At 38.4% G+C, this 26,150-nt stretch overlaps 1 protein-coding gene across 1 annotated transcript; it reads left to right on the top strand.

Annotated features, from left to right (window-relative positions):
- Positions 1-3,146: 3,146 nt before the first annotated feature.
- On the top strand, positions 3,147-23,707 carry npy8ar (neuropeptide Y receptor Y8a). Its single transcript, XM_072372352.1, has 4 exons — positions 3,147-3,455; positions 5,374-5,615; positions 16,227-16,373; positions 16,567-23,707. The coding sequence occupies exons 1-4, from the start codon at positions 3,147-3,149 to the stop codon at positions 17,015-17,017; spliced, it is 1,149 nt and encodes a 382-aa protein (XP_072228453.1). The 3' UTR covers positions 17,018-23,707.
- The last annotated feature ends 2,443 nt before the right edge of the window (positions 23,708-26,150 follow it).

Genomic DNA, 26,150 nt, shown 5'->3' with positions numbered 1-26,150 from the left:
CTCTAGTTTTAACAGCTGTACAGGGGGTGAATTTTTATATGGCCATTTGAATTGGTAAAAGCTCTAACACTGAGCTTTATTCCTCTTGAGGCAGCATTGAGTGCCAGGTGAGCTACCAACATTGTGTCCTCTGATGGGTTTCAGACTTCAGCGACAGTAAAATGCTGAAGTAGATCAAAGTTTAGTAACTTTGTAAGAGACATGATGCTAATTTGACTTTTCTTTGTGTTTCATGGGTGCTTCATCTTGTTGCATTTTATCAAACTTATGTTGTAGTTAATTAACCAACTTTGTATTTTATCTTTGTGTTAATTGTGATCTGTCCTTAGTTCCATTAAATGTGTAATTTTAGTTTATTGATTTAGCCTTTTGTGCTTTGCTAGATTTTTTGGGAGGGAAAAGAAAATTATCATTATCATCGTCATCATTATTATTATTATTATTATTATTATACCTGTTTGAGAGACATGACATATATACATTTCTTTTCAGATTTTACATTTTTTTTTCATTTTTCAGCCACTACTTTGGTCTTTTTTATTTATTTGTATGTTTATCAATTTTTTCATCCATTTACTTATATAGCCAGCATGCCAAAAAGTTTCTTTTCATCATGCTCTTTAAAAAAAGAAAAATGCTCAAAACTTATGTGCCTGACATATAAGAACATTGAGTTTTACATCAGGAAAATAAGTTTTCAATGAAAAAAAGTTAAAGCTTTTAAAATATTAATCTTTTTTCTTTCAGTTTATTCTATGCCTTACAGGGCTTTTGTAAATTTCATCCTGCCATTAATAAAAAGTGTTTTTAAACCAACATTTTAACACAGAAGAAGAAGAATGTGCCTAAAAACATGGATGTGAATAAAAAAGGACTGGTTAGAGATCAGATAGACGGTTGTTGTATTATGTGTGAATTTGCTGCATGTTGGAGATGTCTTCATTGTAGTTCCAAATGTTACCTGATGTGTTTTCATTGTGAGTGATTACTGTTTTATTGCCTCAAGAGTGCAGAATACCTGCTTATGCAAGTAAACAGACATTGTGAGAAAAGTATGCATGTTTGTGAAGGAGAGACAGAGCATCCTATGGCAAGATTTCTGATCAGCGTTATCACAGGCGGACGGATGGTGTAATTGAGTCAGCGCGGAGGTGCAGCAACACCTGTGACTGTGTCTCATTCTTTGGCAGCCAGGTCCCTCAAGGCTCATAATGACTGTCAGAAGAGAAGAAGAAATTCAGAGCTGCAGAAACAGACGGAGATCGGCAGACACAAAGGCTGGCAGCAGGAACAGTAGCTGTCAACTGATTGTATCTTAGCACTATATACTTTGATGGATGTTGTAATCAGTGAATGTGAATTGTGCCAGCAGGAGCGGATGCTGTGATTTACCAGAGATGCTGGCTGTTAATAAGCTGCATCTTAATTAAACAGTTAACTCAGTCGAAAGTCACTTTGCCTCAGAGGCAAAGTGTATCACAGATAAGAGTTGGAGAAGGAAGTTAAAGAGGTGGTTTAATGTTCATGAGTGGAACTGCAGTTTGATAATATACACTCTAAAGATGTGAGATGTGAAGCTGTAGCATGAAACAATAACAAAGTTCTATTTATGCTATCAAAACTATTTTATTTAGTATCTACAGTAACTGCTCCGCTAAACAATACATTTATTTTTGCCCAGCGGGTCCTTCTACACGGCATAAATGGTATGTAGAAGAAGCTGAGGAAGTGGAGGAATTGGTGGTTGTGGAAGCTTTGGGGTTACAAGAAGTTAGAATCAGACTTAATACATAGTGCTAAAACTGACCAGAGCATGTTAATTGACCTCATCGAATAAGAGAAAGCAGGAAGAGGAGAAGAGAGTTCAGATTAAGTAAGAGCAGAAAACAAGAAAATGCTAATCCCTGATGAGGACCAAACAGAGTGATGCTAAAGCAGCTTTCTTCTCCTGCACAGGTAATTCAGCCTCCAGAAACAGATGCAGTTTTTTTGCTGCGAGTGAGTGGACATTTGAGTTGGTTGTTATCTCTAACATGACCACTAGATGTCAGTAATTATTACACACTGTTCCTTTAACTTGAAGTTGAAGACAAGAAGGAGATAACTTGAATGAGCATCATCCTCACACCATTTAAAACAGAAACTTACATTTATGAGGTTTTAAAAAAGTGAAATCATGTTTTCTTTATGTAAAAAACAGCTTTCATGAACAATTATCAGCGCTGTGGTTTTGTGCTTTAGCTGCAAATGCCTCCAAAGGTTAGCACAGGTTTGGTATAGTGTAACATCTCTATCTTCCCATGGATATAAACATAAATAGACATTTGTATGTAATATGTTTTGTAGTTTGCGTGCAGATTTGTTTCATAGATTGAACTGTGTAATAACAGACAATGAAGCTGAAAAGGAATGAATGAGGTTTTTTACTTTCAAACAGGAAGTGTGAGCATCTGAGAGTTTCTTTTTTTCCCATACATTGATGGGGTTTTTTGCCTTCTGCTCTCATGTTGCTGTCTGTCCATCAGCCAATGTGAACGTTCAGCAGCTTTGAAGTGAGCAGTCTCTGAGGAATGTTTTTAGATTTCCTGTGGGGAAAAAAAGGCAACTCTCTGCGATATTACAGCAGCTGAGGTCTTTTATTGCTTCATCTACAAATGGTGAGTCCTACCCTGGTGACCTGAACTGCATAATGCACCATTAAACCTCCAATGCTGTATGCTAATAGATTTCTGTGGGTGGTGGGGAGTGGTTCTGCAGAGGAAGAACAGCATGAGCTAATATATTCAGTCATTCCCCGACACAGCTTCACTTCACCTTTCTTCACCTCTAACTGCTTTGCTGTCAGCCCCCGCCTCATTATTCCGTTTTCTCTCCATCGCAGGGATACACAGTCACTGAGCTGATCCACCAGGATGCCGACGGAGATGGAAAAACAGGACAACTTCTATATTTGAACCGCTCTGTTCCTCAAACACATTCTTGCTGCTTATTCATTTAACTCCTCACGACACCTGTGCTCCTCCTGCGCCTCCTTTGTCCTCTCATCTCTGCAGACTTTTCATTTTCTTGGAAGAAGTAACTCGGGAGCCTCGGGGCTCTGGTCTTGTTCACCACCCCCCCCACCCCCCCATCTATCCCTCTCTGCCATGTCCAACGACAGCAGCCTCCTCGGTGTCTGGGAGGCCTCTGACTGGGCAGATACCTCTCAATGCCCGCCTTCAATAGGTGGGGCCACTTTCCTGATAGTGGCGTACAGTGCTGTCATAGCAATCGGGTTGCTGGGCAACGCAGGCCTGGTATTCATCATCGCCCGGCAACAGGAGTTGCGCAACGTCACCAACATCCTGATCGCTAACCTGTCGTGCTCGGACATCCTCATGTGTGTGGTGTGTCTGCCGGTTACTGTCATATACACACTGATGGACCGCTGGGTGCTGGGAGAGGCCCTGTGTAAGGTCAGTGGACCATCACACTGAGAAGATGAATATCTACTCCTGAACTGACATTTCATGTAAGAAAAGAAAAGCTTCCAACCCAACTCTGTCCATTAACAAAAACTATAAAGGCAAAATGTATCTAGAATAAACATGTAACAGTGCCACAGCTCTCTCTGTAATGCTTAAGATGTCCAAATGCTACATGTTGTTGAAAGAATAAGTACAAATCTATCAAATCAAAGGTTATTTATCAGGACATAAAGACAAAACAATCATCATGTCTTAAAATTAGGTAAAAATATCCTCAGATCAACAAAAAATGACATATTACATTATGGCATTATTTATGGAACAAAAACTGAGACAAAACACAGAAGCAGTGTGTGAAAAACTAAGTGAACCCTTACTGCTTCCAGAGGAATTAAGAGCGTAAGTAGCAGCCAGGAGATGCTGATCAATGCTGTGAATAATTGAATTGAGTAAGTGTTACGTGGGTTATAAGGCTATTTACAAACTATTTGGAGTCCATCATTCTACAGAGAGAAAGATTATTCACAAGTGGAAAACATTCAAGACAGTCAATGTCCCAGCAAGTTCACCCCAAGGTCAAAAACCCAAGAGCTGCATCTCAGACTCTACAGGACTCAGTTAGCATGTTAAATGTTAAAGTTTATGACAGTACAATTAGAAAAAGACTGAACAAGTATGGCTTGTTTGGAAGGGTTGCAGGAGAAAGACTCTTCTCTCTAAAAAGAACATGGCAGCACAGCTTATGTTTGCAAAGCTGAATCTGAACAAACCACAGGAACAATGTCCTTTGGACAGACCAGACCAAAGTGGAGATGTTTGGTCATAATGCACAGCAGCACGTTTGGAGAAAACCAAACACAGCCTACTAGCACAAACACCTCATACCAACTGTCATGTCATTACTATAGCGGTTTCCACACATTAACACAAAAGATATTGAGAAGAATGTGTTGACAATTTGGTCACATTCAGCTGGACATTTTCTGTTACAGATGCTCTCTGCTGGCTGTAAATGCCACTGAGGAACGAGTCTCTAGAGTGTCCAGGAGGCAGCACAAACGGCAGAAATGTGGAAATCAGAATAGCAGATGAGACTCCTTATTTTGTTGATATGAGTACTGCATGAATCTGCACATATCAACAATAGCAGTGAGTGAGCGAAAGGACAAAAAGGTCAGCAAAAAGGACAAACTATCACCACTCTGAGACATTTGCTGACATGTCAAATCTAGAGATTTTACATGGGGGCTGGGTGGAAAATCACTCCAAGAATACATAACACTGGTTCATCCCTTGAGTTAGGAGCCTTTTTCTGCTTGAATGATTCATATGTCAGAGTTAAGTGGCTTAACAAAGAAAAAACACATTCCTCTGAAAATGGTCAGGTACAAGGACTGGACTGAAAATGAGTGAAAAAGCAGCCGAAGTAAAACTTTGAAAGACCTTCAGAGAGCCTGCAGAACTATGATCAGGACCACTTTAAAGATTACGAGAAAGTCTGAAAGAAATGAGAACTGGATCAGGACTTTTGCAAAGTACAATATTTTAATGTATATTTCAAATAAGAATTCTCATCGGACTCATTAAATTCCATTTCCAAATATAGTCTGATATTGAAAGTATTTATTCTAATCGATTTCCATTACTTTAATTTTTCTGTAACCAACCAAACATCAAATAACTGATTTGAGCTTATAGATTAACAGTAAAAGTTGAGAGGAGCAAAGAACAGCTCAGCATAATTTTTCATTCAGCAGACATCCCTCAGGAGCAGTGACAAAAAAATCAGCACTGCCTAATTCGAATTTCCCCTTGTGAAGGCTCTTTGCGAAGATGTATGTTAACTTTATGAAGCAGCCAAATTAAGCTTAAGTTTTTTTTAATCCTCTCTTTTTAACCTGTCCAGGTGACTCCCTTTGTTCAGTGTATGTCAGTGACAGTGTCTATCTTCTCCCTGGTGCTCATCGCTTTGGAGCGTCACCAGCTTATCCTCCATCCCACCGGCTGGTCCCCCGCTGCCGGCCACTCCTATCTGGCTGTGGGGCTCACGTGGCTGGTCGCCTGCTTCATCTCCCTGCCCTTCCTCTCCTTCAACATCCTCACCAATGACCCCTTCCAGAACATCAGCCTGCCAGCCAACCCGTTCAGGTGAGACTGAATGTCTGGGATTAAATTATATCACAGGTCCAGGATGAAAAAGGACTGAGGTTGATATCAGCGACAATGTAGATAACTAGCTTATTTCAAGGCTCAGAAGGGTAAGGGGTTAGATATCAAATATTAAGATATCAAATGGCAAATTGAAAAGACTAACTGCTCTAGTTTTAAAAGAACAGTTTAAATCCACCTTTGCTGTATTTTCCATTTCTTAATGTTTTGTGTGCTTTAAGTGGGTGGTTTGTAATGTTGAAATAAGTATCACTTTCCCCCAAAGATGTTTTGTCTGCATTATACGTTGCTCCAAAATCTAATTAATGCACCTTCTTACTATCACACTTTTAAGGCTCATAACAAGCTGGACGGTTCTCATCTATATCTCAGAAGATGTAGTGTTCATCATGTCAAACTGAATCTCTTTATTCTGATTGGTTAGACTACTGGACAGTTTTGATTTGACTTCAGTCCATCTTAAATGAGCTCACGTCCAGAAGGGGCAGCAGACTTTCTGGGACTTGTTTCTTTTTCTCTTCATGTGTGGCTGCAAAGATGACTTGTGTTCACTGATGGTGGTTTTCACAACAGAATTAAGTCTATTTTTAATGCAGAGTCTGAACATCACCAACAATCAGTGCTGGTTTTTAGTCTCGTCTTCAGAGATTTCTCTGAAATCCACAGATTCTCTGATTTTAAGTTTAGATTTACTGAACTCATGTTTACCTGTAAAAGACCCATTCATGCTGCTGACCTGTTGACAATTAGCCTAATTAGATGTGCAATTGTCACAGTTGGCAAAAACAACAGACTATTAGAAAAACTGAAGGAGCTGCCAAAGCAGGGTAAGCAAACTTATTTACAGAAAGTTACAAAGAACAAAAGAGGAACAACCGATGGACTCACAAGAAGACTGGGTGACGGAGGAACTGGCAACGGGGAAACAATAACATACAATGTTCTAGCAAGGAGCAAAGGAAAACCATCCATTCATTAATCTTCTATACCTACCTAATCCATCTCTGGGTCACATGGAGAAAAAACAACCATCCATACTCACTCACACTCACTCCTAGGGACAATTTAGAGTCACCAATTAACGTGGCAGGCAAGTTTTTTGGCATTGGGAGGAATCCAGAGAACCTATACAGAGCGCACATGCAAACTCTACGCTGAAAGGCCCCAGCCAGGATACGAACCAGAAACCCTCTTACTCTAAGGAAAACCAGGAGAATTTATACTGAGGGACTACTTACAAAATGAGCAACAGGTGAGAGCAATCGGCAACAGAAGCCAGGTGTGACAAGACAACATTAAAACTAACTGAAGTGAACAACAGATAGAACAACAATAGATCAGGATCTATCCAAATAAAACAGAAAATAAGAAAATGAAGAAACCAAAAGTCAGAGTAAAACCAAATCACAAAAAGCCACAGATCATAACAGCAATGTTCCATAAGATGCTTCACACTTAAATGATCATCTTTCTCAAATACAACTAAAATGTCTAACTTTCAACACTAACATTTATTTTGATCTCTTTGTACTAGTTTTGGTAAAATATTGGCTTTGAATAATTTGCCTTTGCATTATTTTTTTGTTTACTTTTAACATGGTTTTCTAACCTTTTGGACATAAGGTCACTGGTCTGAGGTGGTGTGAATTAATGGAAAGACTATAGACTCTGTAGAGAGGTGGACCTATTATACGTATTATCGACTAAAGTGAAAAGTCTATTCAAGAAATATGAGCTGCAAATATCAGACATGAGGCTAGCTCAAGTTAAAGAGAGTCAGCTGACATCAAAGCCCTCTATCATCTCAACAGAGCAATTTCTGTGTTTCTAAAGTGACCACCAGCTCACCAGAGGGCCAGACTGAATGATTAACATCAAAACTGAGCATTTTGTTGAAGAAATAAAGGTTTTGTTCATTTGAGCCAGTTTCCAGCTGCTGTAATTGGAATCACCCTTTACAATCATTTGTCTCAAACTGTGATAGCTGAAGTAGACTCTAACTGCCCAAAGGCACTCAGGTAAACACACACCGTCCTCAGCAGTTTCCCTGAGGCGGTGGTCATTACCCGGCTCAAAATGATCACACTTACACCGAGGTGGAGGGAAAAGGGGCCAGCTAAGGTCATTTTTATGCTGATTAGATGGAGCAGTGCTCATTTTCCCATGAAATTACACTTCCTCCAAATGTTGTTGCAAACTCAGGACAAATTTCCAAACCTTAGTTTATGCTGAGAGCGCACAAACACACATGTTATTATGGTGTCAAAATGTTGAATCCATTCTGAAGGAGAACCAGTGGGACTGAATTAATTTCTCAAAAATGACTCAAACATTGATCAAATGTAGATGAGATACTTCCCAATACTAATATTGAGTGAAAAAGCAGCTAATGTTCAAACAAAAACTTTGAAAGACCTTCAGAAAGCCTGGAGAACTATTGATCAGGACCACTTCAAAAGATAACAAGAAAGTCTGGCTGCTTGGAAGGAAACAAACAGAAATGGGGGCTGGATCAGGACTATTTAACACAACTGTACAAACTTTTCCAGCAGAGTGTGAACTCCACTGGGACTTGAATGTAACAGATGCTCATTTATATAATAGGTCTTGCACTCTCGCCTTAATGAAGAGAAAGAAAGACAGGGGGCATCCATCTTTTTAGAGAGCAAAGACAACAGCAACAAGGAGGGTGAGCACATCTATGAAAAATGTGTTTATCAGTCATGGTTAGAGAGTTTTTAATCGCCAGTAGACGTGTGTAAGAAAACATGTGCGGTCCTCTGAAACGTGGCCCTCTTAAAGGAGCCTCAAAGCACTGAAGAAGTCTTTGTCACTGAAGGATCATCCTGCTGTTTCACACACTGGCTGACTTTCGGCTGCACAGGGGAGACTTAAAAGTGATGAATGATTCCATCAAAGAAGAGTAGCTGCATCACTGGCAGAACTTTATAGTAATTTTTAACATGTAGGCATTAATAAATGAGTGCACACTTCAGCTTCTGTCCCTTTTCACTTAAAAAATTTCCATCAGTTCGTCATTTATTAGAGATTCTGCTGCTGCTCTATCACTTCAGGTCATTAATAGACTCAAGATTTTCTACGGCCGTCTCCTTGAAGTGGCTGACTGAGGATCTGAAACTAAGCTGATGCCCACGAAACAAGAGGAAGATCGTTCCCATTGTGATATTTCCCAAGTGAGTCAAAAAAAGAAAACTTGGGGATAAAACCGCATGAAATCTTCAGAAGGGGTTCAGGAAAGTGCCAATTATTCTGCTGTCTCTCTCAACTGATTTTACAGTGTAAGATTAATATTCCTTCAGAGGTGGTGAGGGCTGAAAAACATCTGCAATAGGGCTTATACAGTAGCTCCTCCAATAAGCCTCCTCTCTTCTCCAGGTGCATTTTAGTAATTGACACGTTCTATATATTGTTTTACTTTGGAGACAAAAGACAGAAGCGACCAGAATGAGCCTATAGCCTCTTGATCATTCATAATTCATTCATTCAATTTAATTCAGTTTTATTCATAAAGCACCAAATCACAACAAACTTCATCTCAAGGCACGATTTTTGAATTTACATTACTTGACTATACAGCTTCTGGGAAGAATTTTACATATAGAAGGCGTCCATCAGAGATTGCTGTAACCAGTTTTAAAGAGTTATTTTCATCATCCTTTTCAAAACTTTCCTTTTCCTGCACACTGCCATGTGCAGATATGACAGAGGATGGCTACCTAAATTTTACTCCAGCAATACTTGCTTCTCTTGTTGACAGCACTATAGTTTAAATACGTACAACACTGGACAATGTTGCCCCTCTGAAAAGGAAGGTAATCAGTCAGAAGAGGTTGGCTCCTTGGTATAATCCACAGCTGCGTGCGTTAAAGCAGACTGCAAGAAAGCTGGAGAGACAGTGGCGTTCCTCTAATTCAGAAGAGTCTCAATTAGTCTGGAAAGATGGTTTAATAACATATAAGAAAGCCCTTTGTAAAGCTAGAACTGCTTATTATTCATCATTGATAGAAGAGAATAAGAATAATCCCAGGTTTCTTTTCAGCACTTTTTTTGCTTTTTATGACTTTATTGATAGGATGGTGGAAAGAGACAGGAAACAGGGCAGAGAGAAGGGGAAGAGCATGCAGTAGAGGCCATTCAGTTTGGGACTTGAGCTGGGGCTGACTGCAGTGAGGACTATAGCCTCTGTATATGGGACACCTGCTTAACCCACTGCGCCACCGACCACCCCCATGAGATTCTTTATCAATAAAAAATTGATACTGATGTATCATCAAGTGCAGCAGCTTTAGAAGTATCTTTAGAACCTGATTTGTATTTAGACAGCTTCTGCCTAGTTGATCTCTCTGAGCTAACAACAGCAATGGTCTCTTCTAAATCATCAACCTTTATTTTAGACCCAATCCCAACCACACTGTTCAAGGAGGTTTTCCCCTTAATTGACACTTCCATATTGGATTTGATCAATCTGTCTTTGTTGATAGGATATGCACCTCAGACTTTTAAGGTTGCTGTAATTAAACCGTTACTTAAAAAACCTACTCTTGATTCAGAAGTGTTGGCTAATTATCGACCTATATCCAATCTCCTTTTTTTGTCTAAGGTTCTTGAAAAATAGTTGCAGTTCAACTTTGTGATCATTTACATAGAAATAATCTGTTTGAAGAGTTTCAGTCAGGATTCAGAGTGCATCATAGCACAGAAACAGCACTGGTGAAAGTTACCAATGATATTTTCTTAGTCTCTGATAGCGGACTTGTGTCTGTGCTTGTCCCTGTTGGATCTCAGTGCTGCATTTGATACGATCAATCACAGCATTCTGTTACAGAGACGTTATTGGGATTAAAGGAACTGCATTAGGCTGGTTTAAGTCATATTTATCTGATAGATTCCAGTTTGTTCTTGTAAATGAAGAATCTTCCTCACACACCAGAGTAAGTCATGGAGTTCCTCAGGGTTCTGTGCTTGGACCGATTCTTTTTACTTTATATATGCTTCCATTAGGTAACATTATTAGACAGCATGGCATAAATTTCCATTGCTATGCTGATGATACTCAGCTGTACTATCTATGAAACCAGATGAAACCAATAAGTTGGTCAGACTACAAGCCTGTCTTATAGACATAAAGACACATGACTCAGAACTGTCTGCTTATACATTCAGACAAAACTGAAGTTGTTCTCTTTGGACCTGAGCGCTTCAGGGAGAAATTGTCTAGTTGTATAGTTACTCTAGATGGTATTTCCTTGGCTTCTGTTCTACAGTGAGGAACCTTGGAGTTATTTTTGAGAATTTATCATTTGATGCACATATAAAACTGGTTTCTTGGACTGCCGTCTTTCACCTTCGCAATATTGCTAAAATCAGGAACATCCTGTCTCAGTGTAATGCAGAGAAAATAGTCCATGCATTTGTTACTTCAAGATTGGACTACTGTAATTCTTTATTATTGGGCCGTCCCACATATTCTCTGAAAAGCCTCCAGCTGATCCAAAATGCTGCAGCCAGAGTTCTGATGAGAACTAACAGGAGACATCATGTTTCTCCAGTTTTAGCTTCTCTTCATTGGCTCCCTGTTAAATTCAGAATAGAATTTAAGATTCTTCTCCTCACATATGAAGCTCTTTATGACCGAGCTCCATCATATCTTAAAGATTAAATATCTCAAGATATTTTCCTAACAGAGCACTTCGCTCCCAAATTGCAGGTTTACTTGTTGTTCCCAGAGTTTCTAAAAGTAGAATGGGAGGCAGAGCCTTCAGTTTTCACGCCCCTCTCTTGTGGATTAAGCTGCCAGTAAACGTCCAGGAAGCAGACACCCTTTCCACTTCTAAGACTAGGCTTAAAACTTTCTTTTTTGATAAAGCTTATAGTTGGGGATGGCTCAGGTGATCCTGAAACATCCGATAGTTAAGCTGCTATAGGCTCAGACTGCTGGGGGACCTCATCTGTCACACCTTTCCTCACTTTTCCCCCTAATTAATTTCTCAAATGATATTATGTACATGTGACATTATTGTGGTTATTAACTAGTGTTTCCCTGTTCCAACAGGTATCCTTTGAATGGTGTTATGTTTTTTTTTCCCCCTCTTTTCTGTCTTCTCAAACCCCAGCTGGTCGAGGTGGATGGCCACCCTTCCTGAGTCTGGTTCTGCCAGAGGTTTCTTCCTGTTTAAAGGGAGTCGTTCCTTTCCACAGTCGCCTCCGGCATACTCACAATGGGAGACTGGACTGAAAACAAGTTTCGGTGCAATCTGTTGGTTTCCTTAGCTAGGATATTGTTTTTGAATTGGCTCTATATATGAATGAATTGGATTATTTTGAAATTGATTAACTGGATTATGATTACAATGAATTGAATTCCAATTGGCTTGAATTGGACTATATTATTTAAGTGCCTTGAGATGACGTTGTAATTTGGCGCTATATAAATAAAACTGAATTTAATTAGAATCCAATCCATTATAATACACTCATAATCCGATCAAATACAATTATTTAAATTCCAAATTAGTCTGAAACTTCTCTTTGATCCAGTAACACCATCCTGAGCGTGCACAAGGCGACCACAAGAGAAAAAACACATTTTTAACAGGAAGAAACCTCTATCAGAACCAGAACCAGGAAGGGCAGCCATCTGCCTCGACCAGCTGGGGAGTTGAGAGGACAGGAAAGAGGGGACAACAAGCACCATAACACCAGGCCAGGGATACCTGCTGAGAAAGAGAAATACAAGTTAATGATATATGTACATGGAGAGTAAAGACAGCATTTTCCATGTCAAGTACCAACCAGCCTTGTTAGTTTCGTAGTTTCCTTCTTCAGTAGAATTTTTTATTCTATTAAATCAAGTTTATTTGTTTATTTCACGTATTTCCTGCCTGTTTGGATTCTCCTCCCAAACTCATCCCAGCACATAACTTAATTTAAATCACAGTTGAAATTAGTTTTTCTTGGGAATTGGTTCAACCAGGTCTTGGCAATCAGGGGAAATGATAAACTTTGTAACCCACACACACATCAAAAGCCATCTACATTTTTCCTATGAAAGTCCCTTAATTTTTCTGTGTTATTATCCAAAACATAATTTGTGCCATGCTTCAGAGCAGAAATTCAATTTCCTCTATACTTATATTTTGTATTTATGGTCACAAATATTCATAAAGTCACCTATCACTGGGACATAGTCACTGATAGTGTCAGCTGTGCTGAAAACTAAAACATTACTTGATTGTGCAGAACAGGTTGAAAATATAAAAGCCTCATTAGACAAGGAGACATCTTTTTAGATCAGTTTCCATAGAAAGCAAACAAAGAAAAAAACTTGTAAGTTGTAAATTGTACTTGTAAATTGCTTAAAGTGATAAAAGTGTGTTGACCGGATTTACTAAACTGGGCAAATTAGGCTGCAATCCATCCAACTTGGTTAAATAAAGAACAAAACAGTCTACCAGGAGCAATTAAAAAGTAAAGCTGTTGATAATCAGGAGGCCATAATTACCCCAAAACACAGGTGGAGCTTGTTTCTTTTCCAACTTATCAGCACCTGAGCATCAGGGTTGTACAAAATTAAGAATTGAATTGAGAATGACCCCTAAATTCCCATTCAATTCTTTAATTTGAATTTGAATTCAGATTTCAAACAGGAAGCAGAATTGCAATTCAAATTTGAATTGCAGGAAGTAGAACTGAAATTTCATGACATTCAAAGAAATTCATGATACATAATTAAGGTGTATTTAACAATGAAGCTTATATATTACATATGATTACAATATGAATTTCATACAGATATTATTGTATGGACTTCATGTATACAATACTTTATTATAGTAAGTAGGCCTACAGAGGTCCTGGAGGCAATGCACAAACTTTAACCTGCTAATGTCACCTGCTGGAATAACACACAAGCTCCCAGTTTACTTGAGCACACCATGTTTGGCTGAGGATGCCGATCCTTTATTGTTCTGGAAAAAAAAAACAGTTTTCCAAACCTAGCTGTACTTGCATGTAAATATCCGGTCATTCTTGCTTCCTCTGCACCTGTGGAGAGGATATTTAGTGTTGCAGGCAAGATATTCAGACCATAACGATGCCGCCTCAATGACAAAACATTTGAGGAACTGTTGACCATTAGATGTTACACCTTTACTCTGTAAAGAACTTTGATAAATGATAATTTCATTTAACAAAATATTGTTTCATTTGCTTACTTGGAAATGAAGATATTTCTAATTATTCAATATTAAGGGAATGGAAGAAAAATGTATGTTAAAAGTACCACATTCTCACTGATATGTGAGGGCAGAGTAAATTCAAATTCTTTCCTTGAATTGAATTCAATTCTGAAATTCTGAATTTTGTGCAACCATGCTGAGCATGCTGTAATTATTGAAAATATTTCATTAACAAAGACTGTTGTTTGTTTTTTTTTACTTTTGATTAAACAGGAAATCAAATCTCTTGAATACAGGTATAAATATTAGTTCAACCAATAAAATTCAGGTCTAAAGAGTAGTGCAATTAAACCTGAAAGATGAGGTGAGAAGATTATTGCACAAGTCAGGTAAAAAAATAAGAGTGATGCTACACACTGAGATTATGGAGTCTGATGGCAGAGGGAACAAACGACCTTCTGAGCCTCTCCGTGAGAAGAACTGTCCACTTCGGCTGCTTTTCTGACCTGCCAGGATGTTGAGAGTGGGGTCTTGATTGCCCAGCACTGCTAGCACCTTCCTCAGGGTAAACCTCTCCTCCGAATCAGTAAGTCCAGCCTCAGTCAAGTTTATTTTTCACCAGTTATTAGAGGTGTTAACTCTTCTGGAGAATCTGAAGTCTGCAAAGTAACATCTGGAGATGAAAACTGACGAGGAACAATTGCTGAACACAAAGTAATTTCACTAAAAGTTTCAGCTTTTCAACACAGCAATGTCTCATTAAAACACAACCAACGACATCTTTTACAGGTTTCCACGCACGTCATCTTCAGGTAAAACCGACTGCCTTATACCTTCATGACCTAAAAGAATGCTACATTTGTTGTGTTGAAGTTTATCACAACAGTTTAGGTAGACCTGCAACAGACGTTCTGTGCAGCATTTTGTATTTATTTATTTTAGTCTTCAAAATAAAAGCCAAACATGATTTTACTCCCACAGCTTTCTAAACATTAATTTGTTAATCTGTTCATGTCATAAAAAAGCAGAAAATGAAGAGTTGTGTAAATGTGACAAGTTCACAAACCTCTGTGAAAACGGGATGAATGCAAAGTTACGTTGAAGTGACGAATCTTGGATGATAGTAGACATGTAAGAAAGCAGTTCGTATAGGTGCAGACAAGTGCAACATTTAACACAAATGTGTATAAACCCATGTGAAACACCTTACACCCTTTTTATGAAGAAGGTTTGATGTTACAGGACAACATAAAATAAAATCTGGTCCTTACCAGGTCTGAAATTAAGGTGAATACGACCTCAAATTAACAACATGACGTATTGCATCAGGTTATTTGTTTATAAAATAAATGCAAAAGCAGTGTGTGAAAAACTAAGTGAAACCTTACTGCTTCCACAGGAATTAAGGCTTAAGTTTACAAAGCTGCATCTGAACAAACCACAAGACTTTTGGAACAATGTCCTTTGGACAGACCAAAGTGGAGATGTTTGATCATAATACACAGCAGCACATTTGGAGAAAACCAAACACAGCATATCAGCACAAAGACCTCATACCAACTGTCAAGCATGTGGTGGAGGGCTGATGATTTGGGCTTGCTCTGAAGCTACAGCCATTGAGTCCAACATGAACTCCTCTGTATACCAAAGTATTCTAGAGTCAAATGTGAGGCCATCTGTTCGACAGCCAAAGCTTGGCCAAAACTAGGTCATCAACAGAACAATGATCCCAAACACTGCAGAAATCTACAACAGAATGTCTGAAAAAGAAAAGAATCAAGGTGTTGCAATGGTCCAGACCTCAACTTGATTGAAATGCTGTGCTGAGACCTTAAGAGATCTGTGCATAAACTAGTGCTGCAAACCTCAATGAACTGAAGCAACGTTGGAAAGAAGAGTGGACCAAAATCCCTCCACAGCCATGTGAGAGACTGATAATGTCATACAGAAAAACATTACTTCAACTTACTGCTGCTAAAGGTGCTTCGACAAGCTGTTGGATCATGGCGTTCACTTAGTTTTTCACTCAATGCTTCTGTGTTTTGAGTTTTTGTTTAGTAAATAGTGACACAGTGTAATATGTCGTGTTGTTGTTCATCACGTGTTGTTTTTACCTCATTTTAAGATCTGATGAGGACTGGATGACATTTTAATGTTGTGATATGTAAAACCTTGGGATTTAAAGAGGTGTCCTTTCTTTTTACAATAATTATAAAAGGTTAACTCGTGGAACACCCCTTCAGAGAAAGAGTTGATGTTTTAGTTCTACAGGTAGGTTTAGCAGAGAAGGATTTTAGCACCAAATATCACTGCAGTCCAAATCCAAGGCTACATTGCAGTTGTCTTCTGTATTTGTCCTGTAAAAAAAAAGTTTCTGTCTGTTCTGTCTAAGGGACCATTTGATCTGTATGGAGTTGTGGCCATCAGACAAACATCGCCTCGCTTACACAACATCATTGCTGATCTTCCAGTACTGCCTGCCACTCCTGCTGGTGCTCCTCTGCTACCTGAGGATCTTCCTCCGCCTGAGACGACGCAGGTCACACACCTTTGTTTTCCCTTATATACTTCCTTCGGATCACAAGCTTTTTCCATCCACTGTGTGACAGCCTGCCTGCGTTCCCTGTTTACTCTATTTATATATCACGTCGTTGCATAACTGCCATAGGTTTGGTGTGATCTTTATTTCACAGTATATTGTCTGACAATAGATGTCATGCTGTGTTGTGTAGGGACATGCTGGAGCGCAGCAGGAGGACTCGGGGAGCCCAGAGGATTAACATCATGCTGTTAGCCATTGTTGTTGCTTTCGCTCTTTGCTGGCTCCCGCTGAATGTCTTCAACACTCTGTTTGACTGGCATCATCAGGCCTTACCCGACTGCCAGCACGATGCTGTTTTCTCTGCTTGTCACCTAACAGCAATGGCCTCCACCTGCATTAACCCTGTGGTGTACGGCTTCCTGAACAGCAACTTCCAGCGGGAGCTGAAGACCACTCTGCAGCGCTGCCAGTGCGGCAACCGGGCAGGGGAGAGCTACGAGAGCTTCCCTCTGTCCACCGTGGGCAGCGAGGGCATGACAAAAGCCACGTCCCTTAACAGGATGGGATCAGTGTGTGTCCCTTCACCCAGAGCTGAGGTCAGCTCAGCAGTACTACCCAAGACATTACCAGCTAACACTTAGTGAATGCCACCAAACCCTCCCCTGAATCATCAGTAGGAGACGGCTGCAAACAGCATTTAACAGACAGATCACAAAAGTTCCACAGCTTCTCTCAGTTGTGTTGACTGTTCAGGGACAGAACAAGACAGAGAGGTTTGTTGATGTAGCTTTGAGTCTGAAACATGAAGTCCAAATGCAGTAGATTTCAGGAACTGCCGACACTGATAACTGATTCCTCACCATTCCACAGACATTCCAAAACTCTGAACTATTTCTCGGAATAATGATGTTCTAGGATGCAAAAGAGCTGTGTTCAGGAAGTATTAGTGTCCTTTACAGTTGCACTCCCACAACTTGGTTCATTAATCATCAATGGAACTGAATAAAAAAAGAAATTATTGGATTGCATAATTAAAAAGTCATAGGTACAAGCTTGTATTTGTGACACTTTGGCATTTCAAAAAGGGATTCTGTTTCTCTGTAAAAGTTTACCAGAACTGGACTTTGACTTCCTCTTCGGGGAAATATCGTTGTTTCTTTTCCACGTTTTGAGATGTGTGAGTACCATGACAGATTCTTGGAAATGTTACTTCAAATCTAAAGTTTCACCTCTGCTCCACTGAAGCCTCCTCTCTTTTAATGTCAGTGATCACCTCCTTTGTGTTGAAGTTGAGCAGCAAGTTGTTGACTGTGCAACCAACTGCATGACTTCTTCAACCAGTGATAGAGGTTTATTCTGAAAGCTTTAAAGCAGAGTTCTCTTCATATCCAGTCGGGTGTACAGAGTGAACAAGAGGAGGTTGTCTGGGGGGGTTGTGGTGTTGGGCACCAGTTTGGAGAATGTGTAACTGCCAAACAAAACTGTCAGCAGAATATGTCACGACCCAGGAGGCTCAGTTTGACAATCGCTTTTAAGGGTGAGTAATGGTGTTGAATATTGAAATCAGATCAAAAGTAAATTAAAAAAACGGCACAAGCCTCTTTTTTAAGGTAGTGAAGACGGTTTATTTTTAACTTCTCAGTTCAGGTACAATCAGCAGACTTTTTTTTCCAAAACTCTTCCAGAATCAGCCGCACATCCTGTTTTGAAAATTCTAAAAAAGAGGTGAATGAAAAAAATCTAATTCAGTACTGAACATGACTGTGGCTAGGCTGAGAAAGTAGCTCATACGAAAGTTCATAGAGCAGATTTACTTTTCAGTAGCCACACCAACGGAGCTTGTACAGCAAGAAGTTGTGAGTAATCAGCAAAACAAGTGAACCTATATATTGGCTTGTGTTGTCTTTAGTTTTGGGAGCCAGCAAAACATCTACCAATCCATAAAATGAGCATCATGCTGTATTGAAGTAGAGTGAAAAGTAGTAAGTATCTAAAGTTTTAAGGATAAATCTTGTTCTTTTTGCAGTTATAGCAATGCTGTGGTCATTGCTGCTGGCCATCAGATGAAATGTAGGTATGTCCTAAGAAAATCTAATTTAATGTTTCAGTGTTTATCTGTTGTTGACTTAGACATAGACATCCAAATCTGGTCCAATCATTGAATACTCATCCTGCGTTCAGTGGTGTTAAAGTTTTGAATTTCAAAAGAGCTGTTTAGGGTGGTGGGTGGTGCCTGATCAGGCCACTTAGGCTGACCAATCAGAGCAGATTAAATTTTTTGGGAGGGTTGATTTTTCAAAATGATATTTTACAGTAAATATGTGAGTATGTATAAGCAAATAGCACTTCACATACTGGTTTATGGAAACTTAAAACTACTGGAGACACTTTGGCTTCAATCTTCAGACTCAGAGGCTGCATCCATGAAAAATACACTTGATTCAATGATCATGGACTGTTTGAATTGATACCAACAGAATTGCCAAAAAGTTGTTTTTGTTTTGTATTTTTACAAACTTAAAAATGGATTGCTACAATTCAGTCAGTTGGAATTCTGGCTCAGAAATAGGCTAATAAGCATCTCTCTTTTAGTCCATTAATAGGAAAAGTCTATTTAGAAATGGTAGAGAATATGCCCCAAACATCTTTAACTGTCTCATAACTGTGCTAATATAGTATAACACAGACTGCACAGTTTATTCTTATAAGTACATCCAGGCACAAAATGTCAGCACAGCAAAAACATTATTTAACTAACATAAATGAACCCATAAATCTGGGTCCTCGTTACTTTAATTTTGCTGACAAATGCAGCTTTGAAGTATGACAAGTCATCAAGGCTTTTATATGCCTTCAGGCTTTTCTTTTTTTGGCGTAGAAATGAGGTACTAATAAAAATCAGTAACCCAATATCTGGTCAGATGTCAGTGTCTGTGGTCCACTGATTCTAAAGTAGGTTGCAAAGATGCCTGTTAAGACCAACACCGTTTCATTCAAGATATTAACTTGAATAGTCTCAGTCAAATGATTAATGGAAGCAGCCATATTGTACGTTTTGCCATGCTGGAATGTAACTAGATGAATTAAGATTTAAATTAATTTGAATTAAATTGATGCTCATTTAGTACCGTACATCTGTTTTAACAACATTCAAGGTGTAAATGATATCATAATGAGAGTCAAATCAGTTTATAAAAGTTACTGAGAACTTCAAAACTCTTGTGTTGATTACCAGTGCTTATTTTAATACAATGGTAAAGAAATGACAATGTATTATGTAACTCACAACCTGAACCTATAGATGTCATTCATCATTATATTCTGGATCATGTATTTGCTATTTGGAGCAGTTAGATACCTACATGGATTTCCGGTCTTAAGTGTCTGAGTTTTAATCAGAATAAATCTTTGATAGATGTTGGTTATGATACCATTCAGCCTTACTTTGTCCTGAATGACATGAAACTTCGTAGGAATGTTTCCAATGCCGACGACTTGACACAGTTTGTAGCAGCTGTCAGACCCATTTCCTGATTTTGAATTATTAAGCCAGTTTCGACTTGAGGCACTCACTGGTGCTTCAAACAATCTAAATCTCCAACTTTTGTAAACCTCCTAGTGTCATATCTTAAGTATATTTACTCTCTGTGATTTGTCTGCTGTGGCTGTGGATTTAAACTTTGAACCTTTCCATATCCAAGTTTGCCCATTTTCAAAGGAACTATTTCTATTTTTTATGTTTGTTTCTGTATATACGATTGTGCCTGACTGTTCTTGTAGAGGAGCAGAATAATTACATTTTCAAATCCACTCTCTATTTTTTTATTTTGGTTGCAATTATGTATTTTCCACTAGTTTAATAATGATTTATTTCCTCTATGGCCATATCACTGATATATATAAAGTGTTGTTTGTTTGACTTTGTGCAATGATGTGGAACACAAAGTTTAAACTAAAATGCTTTTGAAAAGAAAAAAGATATAGTTAAAAATGCTGTAAACAGTGGAGGTCTGATTCTGTCATGAAAATGGAGTCAATTGTAAGATACTTCAGGTATGGAGGTGCAGAACCTGGTGATTTGAACAAAGATATGAATAACTTATTGTCATATTTGTTAGAACGCTAATCCTTGACAGCACCACAAAATTGAAAATCTGTGAAAATGAGGGTCTTCTAACTCCTATTAGTGCTTCTTTTTGCAAGGAATCTCAAGGAAGGAATCTCAAGGAAAACAACTCATTTCACCCAGATAAATTTTGTAACTGGGGTCAATTGCTGCCAGGAAGCGGCTTTTTGAGGCTGTAGCACAGCAGAGAGGGACGGGGAGGGGTTAACAATCTGTGGCCTATTCTTTCAAATTTTACTTTTCCTACTTAAGGTTACTAATTCTTGTTTTAAGTCCTTGTCATTTTGTTCTAACAATGTATGATTTTCAAATATTTAACTTTTTTGACAATTTAGACAACTTTATTAAATGTTTCGGGTGGAGAAATTTGTACAGAAAACATATTTGCTGGCTGCTTTAAGGATAATTGTCACACTTACATGTAGTACACTGTATATACCACTTTTTTGCTTATTTATGCTTTTCAATATGTCAAGTTGTGCACATACTGGAAATGCTGATTGCATAATTTGGCTGTGATCATGATGGCTGCTGCATTTTGTGCTTATTTACAACTTTTCATGTCTCTGACTAGTTGTAAATAAAACAGTGAAGAGGAAAACAATTGAACATGTATAAATATAAACTATACCTCATCACACTTAACATTGGTGTCTGATTAAAAATCTGCAGATGTTAGCTAGCTTGTTGCTTATGGTGTTAATGGTGTGCAGTGTTTCACCAAATGTTTTGATTGAATTACATATACTGTAAAAAAGTACAAAGGTGGATCCAAATTTCAAACACAAAGCCAATACAGAAGTGCCTTAAGCCTGGATTCTATCTTGTGGTCAGCAGTCTGTAAGATACCTATGCAAAAATTACTTAAAAAAAAAAAAAAGGTTATGGTCGTCAGTGCTCATTTAGGCTACTAGAGCAAGATGACCATTTAGTGACTTGTGGTACCATTTAGAGTAAAAAAAAATGATAAAGCGGACTATATAGTGGATTGGGTTTTGTTGTAAAAGAGGCCACTACCTGGTGTTGAAGTGCTCGAAACTGGTCTTGGTCTCAAACACTTTTTGGAAATCTTGTTCTCATCTCAGAACCAACAGTATTTTTACTTGGGTTTGTATCTATCTCAGACAGAGTTGACCTGGGATTCTTTTTCAAAACCACAGCTATTGGGATGCCACTAAATTGCCTACAATATAGAATAAACTACAATATAGTTTTAGCTATAATCACTCAAAGCTTATGAGGTTTGAGTTGTCACTGATTAGAATAGCTGTTAGCTTAGCTCTAAACTAAGATTATGTTCAGACTGCAGGCCTTAATGCTCATTTCTGACTTTTTTTTTTTGGCCTGTTCAGATTACTGTTTTTAATGTGGCCAATATCAGATTTCAGTGAACGGTTAATCATACTGAATGGACCCACACGAGCATTGCAAAAAATTTGATCCGTATATGATTTCTGACCACATACTCAAGTGGCCCAAATCAGAGTTGAAAAAAATTTGATTCTACGTGACTTCGGCTGTTCACACTGTCATGAAATAAATCAGATCCAGTAACATATGAGCAAAAAAATTTGACATGCAGTCTGGATGTAGCTTAACTGAAAGCCTCTGACCACACTTTATGAGAGAGAATGAGAGTCTATTTCATAGAGCGGACTGTTCCTTGGGAGGACTTAGTAGTAGAAGCTAGGGATGTAACGATATGGAAAATTTGATATCTCGATTATAGTGACCAAATTATCGTGGTTAACGATATGTTCGCGGTATTCTTAATTGCTGTACAAATGTCCAAAAAACACGAAATCTTGTGATTCTCTTGTCATACTAAAACATTTGAAGCCAAAATCTTATCAAAATTAAACTTTTGCATTAAAGGGGCAAACAACTGGCACAGAATGAGTTTATTTTGTAATTTGTACACAAAATTTGTTTACATGTTTTGTTTATACATAAGGAGTGTGTGAGTGAGAGGAGTGCCTGTGTGAGAAAATGAGTTTATGTTCAAGGATAGATACTGCTTGAAGCTTGGGAGACTTGGATGAGGCTGTTATTGCATATCCCAATAATCCACCGCGATAATGAGATTAATTTAAACATAAACAGTAATCTTTATCGTGACCAAGCTTTACCATAATACCGGTAACCGTTACATCTCTTGTACAAGCAAATGAAAGGAGAAAGCTTAGGTATGTGGAGTTGGAGACAGAAGCAGAGCAGCGAGGAGGGAAAGTTCGGATATGTCCAGTGGTAGTAGGATGTAGAGGAATTGCTGTAAAGTCTGTTGTCTCAGGGAGTTGGGTATAAGTGGACAGAGTGTGAGGAAAATAGTGAAGGAAATGTCAGATGAGGCAGTAAAGTCCAGTCAGTGGATTTTGAACTAACACAACATGCCCCCACTACAAGATAGCACAGCATAAAACTGAGATGGGGCACGTTGTGATACATCTTTCTACCTAACTTGTCTTGTCCTGTTAATTAGATTAGACAGACCACATGAATTATGTGTAGATGTATAAAAAGTTAGTTCGCACAAACATATCAGAACCACAGAGCAGAGAGAGCAAACTGAGGCAAACTGAGGACTAACTATTGCACCTCCCCTTTAATGGAAATTATCCTTCTTAATTAGACTGGTTGCCTCCCTGTTTGACTTAACTGAAGTGTGCTAATGTGATTTCTAGAAGCTTAAACATAACTATTTACCCAGCCAAATCCAAGTGCTCATGTGTTTTCAGAGTTATCCAGAATGAAGATAGCAAAGAAAACTCTCGGACCTAACACTCACCTCTGTCACACCTTCGATTTGATCAATTAATTGCTTAATACATTCATGCACATGTACTGCAGGACAATTGCGGGGGGGAAATGAGCAGGACAATTTTTTTGTGGGTGTTTTATGGCAATATGGATCTCTAAGATGAGCTGGATCAGTGCCTATGGTTTCCAAGTAAAACATTTGATAATGTTTAAATGTTTTAATGACATGCAGTTTAAAATTATCTTTAGAATCTAAACATGCAGATGCATTTAACTTTGTTCTTTGGAAGGTTAAATGTCTAGTTAGATAGAATGAACAAATGAATGTAAGTATAAATACAATAAGAATCTGTGTAAAGTGTCTTAACTTTTGTCTTTGCAGGTGCTTGAAAATGACCAGTGTTCTTATTTATTCTGCAGTGTAATTTTCTCATATGGTTGTAACAGAGTGAATATTTTGTTTATTTGTTATAGCTGCTGTATTACTTTATGAGCTTCTCATGTATAATTTGATCTGTTCAGAAGAATGTCCAAGTAAACTACTTTACCAACTGTCTGAGTCATGTATGTCTCCTCACTTTGTATGTGATGTCAGTCTCATCTCAGCATCCTTAGAGTATGTCTCTGATTGCAAACAGGATCAAATATGCCTGTGACAAAAGGAGAATTCTCTGGAGGAGGTGTAAATAAAAACAAACTGCAGCTAAACTGCAAGAATTGCTGTCAACGGTCAATGCCTGAAAGACAACCATATATTAGGTGTGAAGGTTGAAGACTAACCACCTCCAAAACAACCCTATGGATCATTTATCTGTTCAGGCAATAATAACCTATAATTTCATTTAAAAAATAAATGACTTTGAGTAGTTGTGACATGTGAAGTACGTGTGAAGTGTTGAAATGTCGTCTGTGAAGGAGACTGTGGTAGTAGAATTAATGTATTTTATAACCATAACATTGTTTTATGTGAGTCTAGCCATACCGAGTACAGATTCCAGCACTTCAAAATGTAATTCCTTCTTTATGCTCTTCCCAACTCTTTGTTTTTGTCCCTGCAGTCTTTCTAAAGTTTCTTCTGTTTCTTATGAATTAGATTTGTGCTTCTGTAGGAGGCGGCTGCAGCAATGTCCACCTGCATTTTGTCAGCTTTGTTCTCGTTGCTACTTTAAGTTTGGTTTAAACATCAGAAGAAGGCCGAACTATAAGTAAACAGTTTGTCTCCCGCATGGTTCTATTTTTTGAGGGTTTGTGAATTTGGTTATATTCATGGGGTTTATGTTTTTTCTCTTGGTTTCCATGTTATGTTCACTTTAGTTTTCTGATTATCATCATTGCTTTGGTTTGGTCTTTACTCCCTTTTTGTAGTTTCTGATTTCCTGCATGGTAACCCCCTATGTTTGGTTTTGTTTAATAAAGACTTTGATTCATCATTTGTCTGCCTCCAGTCATTTGATGTATGCATGTGGATGAGATTGTCTTTCTATTTCCTGAGCCAGGTCAGTTTTATTTGTTATTATGAAAGCATTAAATTTGATTTCAGAAACAATGCAATGACTTTGGAAGTGTAAGTCTGCATTTTCTAGTGGAGATGTATAGCCAGCAGCAACACCAAACAGCACAACTCCTTCTGATTGCAAAGCTTTTCTGTTCTCTTCTTGATGAAACTGTGGAAAGCTGCACTCAGCTGTGAAGATGAAGATAGAAATCTGTCCAGAGATTTTGCTGTCACCCTGCAGAGAGAAAGCTGAGCCAGAGTCAAAGAAAATACCTGACACGGGAGTTCTTCTCATGCCAGATCAAATGTTTGACTTTATGAAGCTGCTGACTATAGTCTGTAAAAGGTGCATTCATTAATATTAACTCTACAAAGCTTTTATAGCATTTTTATTTTTTTGTTTTACCTCCAAGAACTTTTCCTGCCTCTTCTCATGTTTTTGTTTCTAAAAACATGTTCGACATCTGAAGGTTTCTAAAGCATCACTGAAGATTTAAAATTGCCTCCAAAGTCTTGAAAATGAAATACAATGAAAAAATAAAAACACAAAAAAGCTAAACAAAATCAGATTTGTGTAACATTCACTTAGTGTACCTATAAATCTGGGTTAGGGTTTGATAAGGAAGATCTGTTCCCTGACTTCTGTTTTGTTACCTGGATTTCAGCTTGTCATCCTACTACACATTGGCACATCCTTTTTTCCCACATTGTCAGACTCACCTCCTTCTGACTTTTGTCTTCACCACTCACACTCTGGTCCAAACATCTTCTTGCCTGCTTCTTATTAAGCCAATCAGTCTGATCTTCAAAACTCTCTTCTGTTTTGTCCAGGCTGACTTCATGCTTGAACAGCTTCATCAGAAGTATCCGCCACCACTGATCTCCACTCATCTACCACCAGTGTCTTGACCCAAAGGATCATATCCGTTCTCATTGTTTGTTCATCTCATCACTCCACCGAGATGATACATGGGAGGATTACAGGAGTTACATGGATTGCCCACAGGACAGAGATAGTGTTTGAATGTACTGACTAAAAAGATGCAAATTTTCAAGAATATATCATATCTGGATTTCAGGATATACGTGATAATCTCTAAAGGCACACAGTTAGTTATCTCTGATGTCCACATTGATATAAAGAGAACACAATGATGCACTTTGTGAAAACAGTATATCCAGAAATGTTTAGTGAATCTGTTGGGATTGGTGTATCAATTATTCTTGTTGGTGCCTTATTTAAATCAATACAAAATAGTTATGTTGATGGGTTTTTTTTCCACTCTGTTCTTGTCTCTGTCACTTCCTCACTTGTTTCCTCAGTCTCTTTTCAAAATCGTCATCAGCTCCACTCCCTTCACCTGTATTCTGATCCTCAGTTGCACTCATTCACCAA

Source organism: Leuresthes tenuis, unplaced genomic scaffold (assembly GCF_036924035.1).
Source record: "Leuresthes tenuis unplaced genomic scaffold, fLeuTen1.0.hap1 SCAF_19, whole genome shotgun sequence".
NCBI classification, from domain to species: Eukaryota; Metazoa; Chordata; class Actinopteri; order Atheriniformes; family Atherinopsidae; genus Leuresthes; species Leuresthes tenuis.
The sequence above is the reverse complement of the archived record's forward strand: the minus strand, read 5'-3'. Positions and strand labels throughout refer to the sequence as shown.